Source organism: Oncorhynchus gorbuscha, linkage group LG12, assembly GCF_021184085.1.
Source record: "Oncorhynchus gorbuscha isolate QuinsamMale2020 ecotype Even-year linkage group LG12, OgorEven_v1.0, whole genome shotgun sequence".
In the NCBI taxonomy this organism is placed as follows: Eukaryota; Metazoa; Chordata; class Actinopteri; order Salmoniformes; family Salmonidae; genus Oncorhynchus; species Oncorhynchus gorbuscha.
Genome location: NC_060184.1, coordinates 21,598,566 through 21,614,760, shown reverse-complemented (window position 1 = coordinate 21,614,760; position 16,195 = coordinate 21,598,566). Strand labels below are relative to the sequence as shown.

The 16,195-nt window shown below is 41.4% G+C and overlaps 1 protein-coding gene across 15 annotated transcripts in view; it reads left to right on the top strand.

Moving 5' to 3' along the window:
• LOC123990700 (receptor-type tyrosine-protein phosphatase kappa-like) overlaps positions 1-16,195 on the top strand; it is a 171,056-nt gene that overhangs the window by 44,925 nt on the left and 109,936 nt on the right. For all 15 annotated transcript variants that reach the window (XM_046291455.1, XM_046291459.1, XM_046291458.1 and 12 more), the window contains 2 exons: positions 4,139-4,261; positions 11,573-11,844. In XM_046291455.1, the coding sequence (XP_046147411.1) occupies positions 4,139-4,261; positions 11,573-11,844 (395 nt within the window). The remainder of the gene's footprint in view (positions 1-4,138; positions 4,262-11,572; positions 11,845-16,195) is intronic.

Below are 16,195 nucleotides of genomic sequence, written 5' to 3'. Positions count from 1 at the left end.
CTTGCTGTTGCTAGCTAATTTGACCTGGGATATAAACATTGAGTTGTTATTTTACCTGAAGTGCACAAGGTCCTCTACTCCGGGGCGGCAGCGTAGCCTAGTGGTTAGAGCGTTGGACTAGTAACCGGAAGGTTGCGAATTCAAACCCCCGAGCTGACAAGGTACAAATCTGTCGTTCTGCCCCTGAACAGGCAGTTAACCCACTGTTCCCAGGCCGTCATTGAAAATAAGAATCTGTTCTTAACTGACTTGCCTGGTTAAATAAAGGTCAAATTAAAAAACGGTCAACCGAATCATTTCTAGTCATCTCTCCTCCCTCTAGGCATTTTCTTTTCTTGACTTTATATCGCAATTGGCCACTTTCATAAATTAGGTGCATTACCGCCACTGACCTCGTTCATCTTTCAGTCATGCACGTGGGTATAACCAATGAGGAGATGGCACATGGGTACCTGCTTCTATAAACCAATGATGAGATGGGAGAGGCAGGACTTGCAGCGCGACCTGCGTCACAAATAGAACTGACTTGTAATTTAGCCCTTGGCAAATTGGCGTGCGCGAGCAGTGTGGGTGCAATAATTGAATAATATCGATTTCTACATTTATTTTGCATAGCTTGCGCACGTGACGCGAGCGGTGTAGTCAGCTTATAAGAAATGCAGAGTGAGCGGGAGGTGACTGTCATTGAGGCTTAAATGACAGTCAATGATGACTAGCGTCTACCTGGGCTTTGTTAATCAATGGTCCAAACTCTGTTTTGTCAACACATGGAGGGTTTATATTGATATCCTAAAGTTTTTAGTTTCGTGTCAGTAAATGAAATAGAAGACCAGAACACGACTCCAGACATAGATTATAAATGCTTGCAAGTCTACCAGAATAGCCTGGCCAGAGATGCACAGTGCTCAGGTGCCAGAGACTGTCAGATGGCTGTGTGTGTGTGTGTGTGTGTGTGTGTGTGTGTGTGTGTGTGTGTGTGTGTGTGTGTGTGTGTGTGTGTGTGTGTGTGTGTGTGTGTGTGTGTGTGTGTGTGTGTGTGTGTGTGTGTGTGTGTGTGTGTGTGTGTGTGTGTGTGCTTACAGATTGTGTGGTGGGGTGGCACACTGGTTTTACTGGCAGAACACTGAGAGAGAGGAGAAGGTGTTTGCTAAGACGTGGGCTGGAGGGTGGCTCTGCTGCCTGTGTGTGTGGGCAGACACTTTCACACACATTAGTCCCTCAGTGCCATACATCCAACAGACCCTCTCCTCTTCATGGATTATTCAAACTCACTATAACGTATAGTACTCTCATAAAGTAGATTCATGCCAATTGCACGCTCCTTCAACTTGAGACATCAGTGGCATTGTGTTGTGTGACAAAATTGCAGTGGCCTTTTATTATCCCCAGCACAAGGTTCAGCTATGCAATGATCATGATTCTTGATATACCACACCTGTCAGGTGGATGGATTATCTTACAAATAATTAAATGCTCACTAACAGGGATGAAAACAATTGGTGCACAACATTTTAGAGCAATAAGCTATTTGTGCATATGGAACATTTCTGGGATCTTTTATTTCAGCTCATGAAACATGGGACCAACACTGTACGTGTTGTGTTTATATTTTTGTTCAGTAAATATTCCCAAATTTGACTTAATCTGTTACGCTATGTGCATTGAACTGACATGCATGATTGTTTCTGACAGGCCGATGTACAGATGAAAGGAATTAAATAGCCTATAATGAGCCGCGGCGCTCAATTCAGACAGCTGTGTGTAACCTACTGTAGCTGCTGTTAAGTAATTCAAAGCCTTTACTCCATCACTCAGGATGTAATTTTCCAGTGCTATTATTTTTAGCATATAATGTTATTAAAACAAAATCAGACAACCCCATAGTAGAATATTTGACATATTTACCTAGTCGACTTGATGTTGTGTGTTCTATCTGAGAGAAATATTCATTTCGAGGCACATTCAAGTTATGATAGGGAGAGAAACATGTATTCTGACAAGCAGTCAATGCAGAACAATTCTTAATGCAATCGCGGGAAAACACGTTTGAAAGCAGTTTTGGAAAATGTATTTTAAAAGTAGTTTGGGCCTTTGTTAAAATGGGTTTGGGTCCCTGTTTTCCATTGCGACCATTTTATTTATTTACTCCTTCAATTGCACGAGTATCGTCGTTTTATAAATTCAGTTACAACCGGTGTTTCAAGCATGGTTTAGGAGCAGCTGCGCAACAATGGTGATGGATCGTTTGAGAACGTACGCCTCTATTTGAACGGCTCTTTTTGGTGAAAGTCGGGAACCGAATCCTATATCTGAAAGAGCCATTCATTTGATTTGCATACTGTTACAAATGATTTTTGAGCTCCAGACATCAATCATCTGCAGATAAATTGTAATGTTATTAATTCTGTAATGTGATTTTCTTCTTTGTCAATGGTAAATTCCTGTATTACTCAGGATATGATGTCCAGGGAGGCCCTGTCTGGAAGTGACTCTAGCTTTGATTTGTTCTCATTGCTAAGATGTAGCCTAGTCGTGGGTTTATTCCACACCACTTTAATTAACCCTTGGAAAGATAAAAGAGTCAATGTTAACTTCAATTCTGAGTGTCCGCTTGATGTTTCCTCTGTATAGTTGACTGGAGTTTCAAATGAGAACCTCATTTGAGGTTCTGATATCTTAGTAAACACAGTGCATCCTCCTGTGGGAATTAGAACATCATTTTATTTTAGCTATAACCTTCTGTTATCCAGTGTTTAATTAGCATCTGTTTTTGTCCTGGAATTCAAATGCAAATGGTGATGTTTCTGTGTGCCATCACTGAGTTTTGAAAGGTCAGCGGTTGTACCCAGATAGGGTGACCTTTTTCCATTTGTGAAGAACTCTCTCCTGGTAATGAGCAGAGGGGTATGGGTCATTGATATGCACCTTTCCGGTCATTGGGATTTTAACCTACACTTACCCATGTTCAACTTTTACCATTAAATACAGACCTGGCAGTTCAGTTTCATAGCTTGCTAGAACACTCTGAGGAAGAATAACGCTGAACACAATCCTCTCTCTCTTCTCCGGCAACAAGCTATGATTCATCTAGAGAACTTGGAATGAGTATCTCTTCCCATAAGCCACCAGTGACCTCAGGTGGAATTGGCTACATGTATCAGGCACCCATGTCAAAGTCATTAGAGGCCTGTCTCTCCTCTCCACTCTGCTCGGCTCAGGGCCTCTGACATGTCGACTTCCAGACAGGGCCTGCAGGAGGGCCTTTGTTGTTGCATACTACCTCACAGATGACTGGCTTCAAGTTATGCCTGAAACTCAAAAAGGAGAGAGCTGTGTGACAGAGCTGTCTGGCGGCCTGGCCTCCTCATGCTTACTCACTTGTCAGATCTTAGCACATGCTGAATTGCCCAACAGAGGAGACTCAATCTGGGAAGGAAGGGGGATAGGCCTATACTGCCTGGTACTCAGAGGCAGTGTTGTAAAGTATTTAAGTTAAAATACTTTTAAAAAGTACTACCTAAGTCATTTTTTCGGGTATCTATAGTTTACTATTTTCATTTTTGACAACTTTTACTTCACTACATTCCTAAAGAAAATAATGTACTTTTTACTCCATACATTTTCCCTGGAGTACTCGTTACGTTTTGAATGCTTAGCAAGACAGGAAAAAGGTCAAATTCATGCACTTATAAAGAGAACATCCCTGGTCATCCCTAATGCCTCTGATCTGGCGGACTCACTAAACCAAAATTATTTGTCTGTAAATTATGTCTGAGTGTTGGACTCTGCCCCTGGCTATCGTTAAAAAAATATTATAATAATTCAAATGAATTTTACTTTTGATACTTAAGTATATTTTATAAACTACATGTACTTTTAATAGTTAAGTATATTTAAAATCAAATACTTTTAGACTTTTACTCTATTATTTTACTGGGTGACGTTCTCTTTTACTTGAAACATTTTCTGTTAAAGTATCTTTACTTTTACTCAAGTATGACAATTGAGTACCTTTTCAATCCACTGCTCAGAGGTACCACTCGGCTCAGCTGTTGTAAATTAATACAATTAACAATGTTATTAATCGGCAATATGGGGTTAACCAAGTAAATTAACTAAAAAAAAATTGTCCTTCCAGGTGGCTGTACATTTGACGATGGCCCAGCCCAGTGTGACTACCAGCAGGATCCCTATGACGACTTTGACTGGACCCATGTCAGCGCACAGGAAGTGCCATACTTGTCATCTGAACTGCCTCAAGGTGAGACTAACTCTGCCACCATGTCCACAAACCTAATGAATATTGTTTGTTCATTAGGCAAACATGACCAAGGCCACGACACCAGGTTCCCAACACCTGCTATGTAGAAAAACCATCAGAGGTTTTTTTAGACTCATATTTGCAGCTAAATGTGCAGGGTGTTCTATTTAGTGCTTCCAACAAGGGAAGTATAGAATGTTTGGCTAATGTGTAAACTGACCAGAGTAAGTGTAGCTAATGAGGGAAACGCAGAGAGCAGCTCCTTTTGGAGAGAAGGAAGGAATGTGAAACAATGAATAGATGGAAGGAAATTAATCTCAGAGCCTTCTGGTCTTCTATGTCTTTGTTACTTCTCACAATGCATTCTTAATTCCAACCTTTCACAATTGTAATGAAAATGTCATTTCCCGGGTAGAGAGGAAAAGCTTTGTGCTCAGCAGCAAAATGTCTATTTAGGTTTGAACACTGTCATACACAGAATAATGAAGGCTCTTAAATAAGATCAGGGAAGGTGGCGTTGTGAGTACGTGGAGAGCATGGGCCCTGTGACCTTGCCTATTCACCTCTCCACAGCATAATCACTTGCATTCAGACAGGAATGATGTGCATAGGAAATTAAAGCATTTCACTTTCAGCAGAAATTCCCAATTAATAAGATCGAAGGTAATTAATCATGCAAGGGAACAGAGAAGGTAATCAGCAGATTGTCTGAACAAGGTTGTGTCCCATTACAATGTTCCACAATAAGGCTGTCATATGCCTTTGTCTGGCCCAAAAATGATGGCCGGGCACATTTTACAACACGACTGGACCGGAAACCAGAAATATCTGGTTAAACTTCTCTCGCAGTTAAGACATTTGAGGTATTTATTATGGGACAGAACTACATTGCACTTGTCACTGTAGTGTTAAAAGATGGCATGAGGAAAAAGCAATAGCATATAACATGTCTAACAGTGATAGTTCTGGCTCTGAGGATCTTTGTCCTACCATTGTTGGAGGATGACACAGTAGTTTTCCTTTGTTCCTCTGTCGTGCTTAACTATGTCAGTTAGGTTTAATCACCTAGTTTCTCAGGTAGAGACGGTGCAGCGAACATTATGGCAGATGTTCATTTAATCTAAAGAGGAGGCATGAGTTGGCTTCCATTCCAATGGGAATTAGTTCCATTACCGGGCCTGTCGGATTTGTTTGAAAATTCGCCATAGCAGTGATAATGAGAGAAAATCGTTGTTTCATTCATCATGACTTCAAGCGTGAACTAAAGCAGGTGGAATGATTATCTCGCTAGCAAAAAAAAATCCTCACCTTTTTGTAAACCCCCCTTGTAAATGTGCTGGATAATCAATTACTTCAGAGAAACCTATGTAGTGACTAACTAGAATATTACCACATTGTGGTTGCCTGAGAATAATGTGAGGGGTTCTCTAGCTGAGATCCTCTATATTAATAGGTGAAAGGATATGAGGTTGACTGAAGGACCCCCCCCCCCCACCCACCCCCATAACGATGCAAACGGAGCTCCAGCATGATTTCATCAGCCTCCTATGTTTTCCAGCTAGCAACCAGCTCTCGCAAATGAAATAAGCTTTATCATAAAGTAGCTTAACATACTTTCTCAGCCAGGAAGGATGAAAAGCAAACCCAACAGGGAGTTCCCATGAGAAGATAACAAGTGCTATTTACCACGCAGAAACCTTCCGTCCTTATCTCTCTGAATACCACAAATGCTTGAGACTCCCTCGGTCAATATTCATTTGGAGCTGTGCTTATAGCTTGGCCCTGGTGCGGTTAGGCTTGGCTCAGTCCTGTGCCAGTGTCAGCCCCTGTAGGTCTATTTAGCCTCCCATTGGAGATGCTGAGTGGGTGTAGAACACTGACTGCACCATTATGTCAAACCCCATGCCTCTCTCTCGGAGTACTGGTGCTCCTGGGTAGACCTACATCTCCCCTGTCGATACAGGCTCATCCCTAATGTGAGGCAGGGCAGTTTATTACAAGGTGAAGCTTGCTTTTTTTGCACTGTTAGAGTAGAATCCCTTTTAAAAATAAAAGTAGTATGGATTGAATTGGCTGAATATTTTTTTAACTCTGTTTCCTTTGTAACTCACGTGACTGTACTGCCAGCGGTTGAGGCCATGTTGGGTGACAGCCATCTTGTGGACTGGCATTCATCCTCTGGATACCTGACATTGATGTGAAGTTGAAAGCTCTGCTCTAAAATACATATTTATTTCATATTCCGCCTTTGGATGAGTACTTGTTAATTAAGTAATACAAAATAAAATGATACCATGTTATATTCAATTTGAGGTTGGATTGTTTGTCTAAATCTAGCAATGATATTCTTCCCATCAGTCTTTCTTGAATTGTTTTTTCTAAGCTTTCCAGGACAAAACTCATCTCTGCATGAACACTGATATAACAGCAAAATTGGATAGAAGGATGGAAAATAAGTAGGATTTTTACAGTTGGAAGTTGGAACAGAAACAGTCTGCCAACACAAGATTCCACTTAGCTGGGGAAATTGTTTTTTTGACTGGATAGTATACTGTAGTACACGTTGTTTTGTGTGTAGTTTTGTTGGTAGAGTACTATTGTCTGTTTTATCCCTATTTTCTTCATTGTAGTTTTAAACTCTGTGGTTGTGCCTGTTGAAGACATGTGGCAGAACTTTGGCGACTTCTAAAAAAAATTTTTAAACCCCCGAAATCCCTAGTTTTGAAAGTGACTATTTACTGGAAGCTGTGGTGCCATTTCTAGGGCTGTGATGATACCAGTATTGCGGTATTTTTTTCCATGGCAAAAATTTCACCACAAAGCAGACCCTCTTTGGTCCTTGAAAAACCTGCTATATGTACATGATTGTGTGCTATAGCTTGGAAACTAAATAAATGTGACTCTTGATGAAAACATTTAGAGAGAGAGAGAGACACTCCAGCTGCTTTGACACCTTGTAATGAACTGCATACTTTGACACAAAGAGGAGAGGAGATTCTGTTCGGTTAGCTCGAACAAAGTGGCTCTGATGTGAATGGCTATCGGGTTTTCAATACAAACACCACCAGGCATAAACATCTGCTTTTGATCTGCTGCGCAATATTAAACAGTCTGTATGGTGTTGGATATGAGTGGTATGCTCATTTACTTGAGTCAAACATAATGCATGAAAGCACAATTTTATAAACTTTTGGCTCACACTTCACACTTTTGGCTCACACTCACAACTTTCAGAAGTAAATTGAATTTACATAAATTCCTTCTTCGTGGAGGTTGGATTATGATCAAGAACTTAACCCCCCCCCCCCCACAAAAGTGAATGAGCTGTTCTACCTTTTGAGAATCCCATATTTCAGCTGAATTTATCTGGTCCAGAGTTGATGTAGACTGAGGCCTTCCCCTGTTCCCCAGGCCAAAGTCTTTATCAGATCCAATGTTCTGGAGCTCTGCAGAGGAATACCACCACAGCACCAGTCTGTGGCACTCCCTCCCCTGACACCATGGAGAAACCAGTGCTTTGTGGCAGAGCAGCGCTGTACTCAACTGATCTTAATTGCAGGTTGTTGCTTTTTAGAGAATGGAGGTTTGTAATCTGTCGTAAAGCAGCAGTTGAGGGGAGGCCTGGTTTCTGGTGTTTTCAGCCGTGGTTTAAGAGTGGACCCAGCTGCATCCTGAAACACTGCTTATACACCTGAGAAGGGTTCTGGCACTGATGTCATTGATTGGTTTAACAGATTTTCACCTTTGAGACACATTACTTGATCTTGGTTTGTCATGGATGTCATGCCTCAAGTAAAAAGCGTCATTCTAAGGGGCCGAAGTGGTTCTTCCGACATCAAATGTGGAATCAATCATAAATCAGACAAAATATATTTACTAGACTGTAATTCAGAGGTGACAAACTATCATGTTCAAGTTTTATTGGAGGCAGTAGTTTTCAATCTACATGAATCAACGCTGATTTCAAATGCTGTTTAGAAAATTATTTCCATTAGTCCCACTTTCATTATTGCAGTACAATTATTTCCCCCTCAGAACAAAGTCCAATGATTTTTTATAGGAAAAAAGGATTGATTCTGTTCAACTTTGGACTTCCTTTGTTTGAGCTTTAGTGGGAAAGTTAAATAAATAAATAAAATCATAGTTTTGCGAAATAGAATTGCCAACACCTTTTGACTGTAGCTCTGTTGCCGTTTCTTGAGTTTTTCCTCTGACAACTTGCTGATCGCTCTCTCATAAAGAAGTAACGCATGAGAGAGAAACGGACAAGTTTTTTTTTAGGCCTCATGTTTATTTTGTACCTTGAGAGAAACACACTGCCTGGCCTTGAACAGTCCGTAAGAGAGGGTATAGGGAGGGGGAAGAGGGGAGGGCCGACCGCCTAGCTTTGGGGAGGAAGGCTTTCTTGTATGTTTTCCTAAAATAAACCTTGAACCGTCAAACTCCCATTGTTCCCAATGACAAAACTCGCATTTGAGCACAAAACATTTCAAAGGTCTTATATTGAAATGTTTGGAAATGTATACCTTTTAAACAATTAGCTATTCGGGAATACTTTTCTTTGTCTACAACCATTCCGCATCGTTCACACCATCTTAAGCTTTAGCCCCACCAATCTCTTTAAGGGTTGATCTGAGCATTGTGTTGTAACAACAGCAGTCAAGCACCCAAGCTAACTGGCTAACTTTGGCTAGATACTTCCAGACACAAATGAGAGAACAGCACACTGACCATTTTACTCGCCCTAGCAGAGCTGGTTAGGCTGTTTTTACGTTATCCAGATCGTTGGTGACTGCAACTGTGCAGCTGGCAACAATTTACGCTTTTTTGCCACCGTTTACTGACACCGGCCATATTCACCGGGTGTTGAGCGTTCGTAAATTCGTCAGTTATTCTGTGCTCTGGCACACTCAGACAAGAATACTCTGAAATTAGAGTAGATAACCAGAGTGAGTTTACCAGCTACGTCTACAACAGTTGTCACAGTGACATTCTATTGAAATGGTTACTTTCATAGTGGAGTCTTTTTTTAAGACATGTAGCTAGTTAAGTAAACAGTGAACCATAATCCCAACTCATGACGTTACCACCCTGCATGAATCTGTAGGTAGCTAACCAACCAGGTTCAATGTTAGCTAGCTAACATTAGGCTATAACTATCAAAGCAAATGGCTCTGAGATACGAATAATAAGATCATACACATAATGTTAGCTAGCGAGCCAGCCAGCTAATGTTAGCTAGCTAGCTAACAGTACACTTTAACTTAAAATGAAAATGACTGTCAACATTAGAAAAATGTATTTTCTGAAAATGTAGCTAGCTAGACTATCTTATCTTACCCACTGTATATAGCCTCGTTATTAAGTCATTTTCTTGTTTGATAGTAGAGATTTCTTTGCAGTAATTCAGCCATGAAGGCCTGATTCACGCAGTCTCCTATTAACAGTTGACGTTGAGATGTGTCTTTTACTTGAACTCTGTGAAACATTTGTTTGGGCTGCAATCTGAAGTGTAGTTAATTGCCGAATATCTGAGGCGGATAACTCCAATGAACTTATCCTCTGCAGCAGAAGTAACTCTGGGTCTTCCTTTCCTGTGGCGGTCCTCATGAGAGCCAGATTCATATCATATTGCTTGATGGTTCTTGCAACTGCACTTGAAACTTTCAAAGTTCTTGAAATGTTCTGCATTGACTGACCTTAATGCCTTAAAGTGATGATGTTGTTTCTCTTTGCTTATTTGAGCTGTTCTTTACATAATATGGACTTGGTCTTTTACCAGAGGGCTATCTTCTGTATACAAATCCTACCTTGTCACAACGCAACTGATTGGCTCAAACCCATTAAGAATGAAATAATTTCCACAAATTAACTTTTAACAAGGCACACCTGTTAATTGAAATGCATTCCATGTGTCTGCCTCATGAAGCTGGTTGAGAGAATACCAAGAGTGTGCAAAGCTGTCATCAAGGCAAAGGGTGGCTTCCTTTAAAAATCTCAAACTTTTTTGGTTACTACATGATTCCGTATGTGTTATTTCATAGTTTTGATGTCTTCACTATTATTTTATAGTAAAATTAAAGAAACCCCCTTGCGTGAGTAGGTGTGTCCAAACTTTTGACTGGTATTGTATATTACTGCATCACTCCAAAGACCCTCCTGTTTTCTCTGTATTTGTCCTACCTAGATGAAAGCAGATCAATCATTCAGACCACTGTCTTGAAAATATCGTCCACTTCACTGCAAATCATCTTCATTTAAAAAAAACCCAGCACAGATAAAACACTGCCAGATGGTTTCCTAAAAGATGTCTTACAAATGTATATTTGCTTGGAGCTATACACACAATGTTGGGTCAGAGTTTTGTTGCAATATGAGTCATCAGAACTGAGCTTGAATTGGATTCATTGATTTGGCAGGCCTGAAAATGTTGAACAGATGTACTGTTTTTGTGACAAATGGTTTTGAAATGAGGCCTTGGTGTCTTGCTTAAGGGAATAGCAGGAAAAATATATATACGCAACATGCAACAATATCAAAGATTTTGCCAAGTTACCGTTCATATAAGGAAATCGGTCAATTGAAATTCATTCATTAGGCCTTAATCTATGGATTTCACATGACTGGGCAGAGACGTAGACGTGGATGGACCTTAGAGGGCATAGATCCACCCACTTGGGAGCCAGGCCCAGCCAATCAGAATGAGTTTTTCCCCACAAAAGGACTTTATTTACAGACAGAAATACTCCTCCTTGACAAAGGATCAAATGCTCACTAACAGGGATTTAAGCAAATTTGTGCACAGAATTAGATATAAATAAATGTTTTTTGTCCATATGGAACATTTCTGAGATATTTTATTTCAGTACATGGGACCAGGACTTTACAGGTTGTGTTTATATTTTTGTTCAGTGTAGTTTGTTCCTTCAAAGGTAAATGACCTGCACTGAACTCTACATGGACATTTTCAAAAAAGAATCTTATTTGTTCTCATTTAGTGGATAAAACTGTATTCAATCAATTAAATGTCCTTTGAAACATTTCTCTTTGTTTGGTCTTTACTCAAAGTTTGCCACTAAGAAACATCCCACTGGACATAGATGTCAATTCAATGTCTATTCCACGTTGGTTCTACGTAATTTAATTGAAATGACGTGGAAACAACGTTGATTCAACCAGTGTGTGCCCAGTGGGATTGGACCACTTAAAGTGGAGTGGGTAACCCATGGTTCGCTGAGAGCCTGACTCTAGGCCCTTCTTCTCTCCATGTCCTATAATGCCCCATCTTCTCCTTCTCCTATCCTCCCTCAGGTTCCTACATGATGGTGGACTCCTCCCAGCACGATGCCGGAGAGAAGGCACGCATTCAGCTGCCAGTAATGAAGGAAAACGACACCCACTGTATTGACTTCAACTACTTATTGTATACTCAAGATGGCTCCAGCCCGGGGATCCTGAACATCCTGGTAAAGGTTAACAAAGGTCCCCTGGCTAATCCCATCTGGAATGTGACCAGCTACACCGGGAAGGACTGGCTCCGGGCTGAGCTGGCCATCAGTACCTTCTGGCCTAACGAGTATCAGGTACATAGACTCACTACACCATTGCAATACCTATTACGTTTCAAAGTTTGTTCGCCACGTGCACAGGATACAACAGGTGTAAAACAGTTCAGTGAAATGCTTACTTGAGAGCTCTTTCCCAAAAATGCAGTTAATAATAATAATAATAAAATAGAGTAAAACGCTATAAGTATCAATCTGGGGCCATATCAAATATCTCAGAGTAGGAGTGCTGATCTAGGTTAAGTTTTTACTTTTAGATCAAAATAAATAAGATTACATGGACAGGGGGATTGATCTGAGATCGGCTCTCCTACTCAAAGACACTTTATGCATATGGACCTATTGGCTGTATGTCTCCCATCACTGCATCTCCCGTACGGACTCGGGAACTTGTGAAGGTCGAGAGCCATGCGTCCCCCGAAACACAACCCTGCCAAGCCGCTTCTATTTGACACACTGCTCGCTTAACCTTAACCCAGCCGCACCAATGTTTCAGAGGAAACAAAGTACAACTGGTGAACGTGTCAGCATGCATGCGCCCCTGCCACAGGAGTTGCTAGAGCACGATGGTGCAAACCCTCCCCCTACCCGGACAATGTTGGGCCGATGCTGCCGCATGGGTCTCCTGATCGTGGCCGGCTGCAACACGGGATCAAACCCAGGTCTGTAGTGATGCCTCAAGCACTGCGATGCAGTGCCTTAGACCACTGTTCCACTCAGGAGGCCCTGTAAATACATTTTTTTTGGAGGAGTGTACAGTGTCTCTTTAGATTAATATCATTAATCCTTCCTTACAGCCAGATTTATAACTGATAAGCAAAGCTCTCAAGTATTTTATTTATTTATTTAACCAGTTAAGAACACATTCTTATTTACATTGACGGCCTACCCCGGCCAAACCCTAATCCGGACAACGCTGAGCCAATTGTGCGCCGCCCTATGGGACTCTCAATCACGACTGGAATCGAACCAGGCTTGTATCACAAAGTAGCCAGCTCTGTATGAGAATGGATGGTTAAGGAGGAGGTATGGAGAGGTGAAGAAGACCTACAGCACTGTTTTGCACTTGTGTTTCCCTGTCAGGGATGTGGTCCTAAAATAATTAATGACTGGTACTAATAAGTCCAATAACACACACACACAGAGGCACACACACATGCATGTATGCAACCACACACACTAATGAGGGCTTGTCTTGGAGCAATGTGGCTGAGTTGAGCTTAGGCTAGGTCACTGATTTATCTGTGTTGACCCAGACTCAGGATTCAGGAGTGGATGCTGGGGCACACAGGCAATGTGTGTGGCTGTGTACGCCAGAGGGGCCCAGCAGGATAGCTGCATATCACTCTGTGCCATCTAAAGCCGGTCTGACAACCCTATCATCCCAGCCCTAAGTATGGGTTCTCAGTGAGGTATTCAGGGGTGACAATCCTAACTGCCCAGAGCTATACCTCTCAAAGGCTGTGAAACAGGAGCAAAGGTGCCAGCCAGGTTCTTTACCCTCAGACTCCTGCTAATAGCTCCTGCTTCTGCAGTTTAGAACATAATGCAGAGGCAGGTTTTTATTTCCCTTGCAGTTCCCCTCCAATGTAGCCATGCGAGACGGGTACATTGACAGTAAATGACTGAAAACTGATTTGAAATATTCAGAATGCATGTCGATTGGTAAGAGCAGAGACTTTGAAAGCTAAAGACGTTGGGCTAGATTTAGTGAGAACCTTTGCAATTATCAAATGGCCATGTAGCTGGTGTATTCTCGCCTCCTGTTCCCCTCTCCTTTCGCTCTTCAGATACTTTATTTATCCGCCTTTTGGAATGGGATTTGATTCGGTAAGCTCGCCTCCCTTCCTCTGCCAATTTCGCTTGCATTTTGCCGTCACCTCTTCTCTCTGTGTGGTTAATGAAACCCGTGGCCTGTCATGTCACTAATTGGAAGGAATGAATGATTCAGTACTCTGGTCAACACGTCATCTAGGAGTGATGGGGAATTTTAAGTGGCTGGTGCGTATTCTTATTATTCTAATCAGATTACAGTTTTTTTAGTGTCCTTTGCCCGTGGTGTCAGAGCTAGAGTTGTAATGACCTGTCATGCTGACAATGGCTAGTGTAAATGGACACTCCCGTGTTTCCACATGCGTCTGTGAGGACACTTTGCTGTAATACCAGAATAGTAGTGAGAGATGAGAAATAGGACTATTCAATTCCATAAGCATGTTATGAAATGTTTAATTTGATAAAGCATCTGAAAAGATAAGTTAGGTGTACTTACATTGGAGTGAGCTATTAAGGAAGTGATTGAAGGAGAGAGAAAAAAAGGCTTGGCCACAGGTGTGTGTGCTTGTCTTTGTTTCATTATATTTGGTTGCCTCTGCTGGTCACAAGTAGTCATTACATATTTTATATCTTCTAAGTTAAGCACATTCTGAAATAAGGTCACTGCACACATGCAGATTCTCAATTTATTCAATCAATAATTATTTTTTATTTTTTTAAAGGGTCCATCCATATATCCATCATCAACTCATCAATTGAGTATTTTTCAGTGTTGATTCATAACATAGCTATTTCACAAAGGCAGCCTACTAAAACTGTATAAACCACATTTGGGTAAAACATTTTTTTTATCGTAGGCCCGAGATTTAGTGGGTGACTCATCAACCCATTTTTCCTCCCCTGCTGAAGGACATTTTGTGTCTCCTACTGAGCTGCTGTCTTCCAAAAGGTGTGCTGGTAAAGGCCTTTTGTAAATGGATCCCCTCATAGACACCTGGCAGCCCCACACCCCCGTCCCACACCCCCTGCAGAGAGCGGAGCAAGCTTAGACATTTTAGCCTGTAAATTAGACTACACACAGGGGATTAGGGATCATTTAGGAGAGCAGTGCATTATAATTAATAGTCTCTAATATTAGAGGTGATAAACTAATGAAACTCTAGGGCCAGTGACACCATGTCTCTTTCTGGTTCTCTCTGTCTCTCATTCTCTCTGTCTCTCTCTCTCTGTCTCTCTTTCTCATTCTCTGTCTCTCTTTCTCATTCTATGTCTCTCTTTTTCATTCTCTCTCTCTTTCTCATTCTCTGTCTCTCTCATTCTCTGTCTCTCTCATTCTCTGTCTCACTCTCTCTCTTTCTCTTTCTCTTTCTGTCTCATTCTCTCATTCTCTCTCTCTTTCTCTCTCGCTCTTTCTCTCTGTCTGTCTCTTATTCTCTCTCTCGCTCTTTTTCTTTCCCTCTCTGAGGCTGCTGTTTATTTTATGTTTGTCCGCATTTCTCTGAATCCACATCACGTTGAACATTGGTGTCTTTGTCACCTTCGATTGGAGTGATGACACCAGACACAAATTTGACAGCTTGTCATTTTGTGCATAAATATTGTCTGTACTATAGAGAATCATGTGATTTTACCTTAATAATAGGTCTTTATTTCTGGCATTTGCATTTAAATAAATTACTAAATAGGGTTAATTAAACATGTCATAAGGAATGGTTACGTAATAATAAGTTAGAAGTGAGATTACATCCTGTCTGGTGAGTGTTAAGGTATTGTCAGGTATTATGCCAGAATGTAACGTTTTCAGCTGAGCACATATTAGTGAAATGGTCATACATGTGTGATGTGTCAATATACTATTTGTGTGTCTCTTCAGACAATGTTGACTAATTTCCATGGATACTGACCTAAATGGTCTTACCCGCGGTCCAGAACCCTCCGCTCTAGTTGTCTTCAGGGGTGTGTGCTCGTCTTCAGAACAGTTTTAATTAATGGAGTGGCAAGTGAGGTCTTACATGAGTGTGAGTCACAAGGAGTGTGTGAGCGGGCAAGCCACTCCTGGTTGTGTACACTTGGTATGGGTGGGGGTTGGTTTGTGCAAATGTGTGTGAGTGGAAAAGAAAGAACGCATTGTTTGGGAGGGTTGAGGTCTGAAGGCTGAGGGCTGGCATCTCTTGTTAAGGCCGTTCCACCTCCACCTCCTCCTCATTATCTTGGCTTTCTGCCCTCCCAACTCAGACTCATTCCTGACTCTCTGACTGAGTGTGAACCTATAGATGGCTGGCAGAAGGTTGTGTGTGTGTGAATACAGCCCTCCTGTCGAGTAGAAATAACAGGTCTTATCATAACGGTCCAGTGCTGACTGTGCTACATTGAGTTAAATTGCATTCTTGCACTGAGGGCTTTCTCCAGCCGACGCAGAGCTATCCAATACATCCATTAGGGTCATTTAATCAGTGTTAATGACACACTCTTAAGATGATTAACATGATTAGAGCCACACTCGCTATGGATTCTAGAGTCTAATTCTTATTGAAGTGAAATGAGCCTGAGCCCTTTGAAAGACTTGAGTTGGCTGTTCCATTGTGGTCAGTGTTGG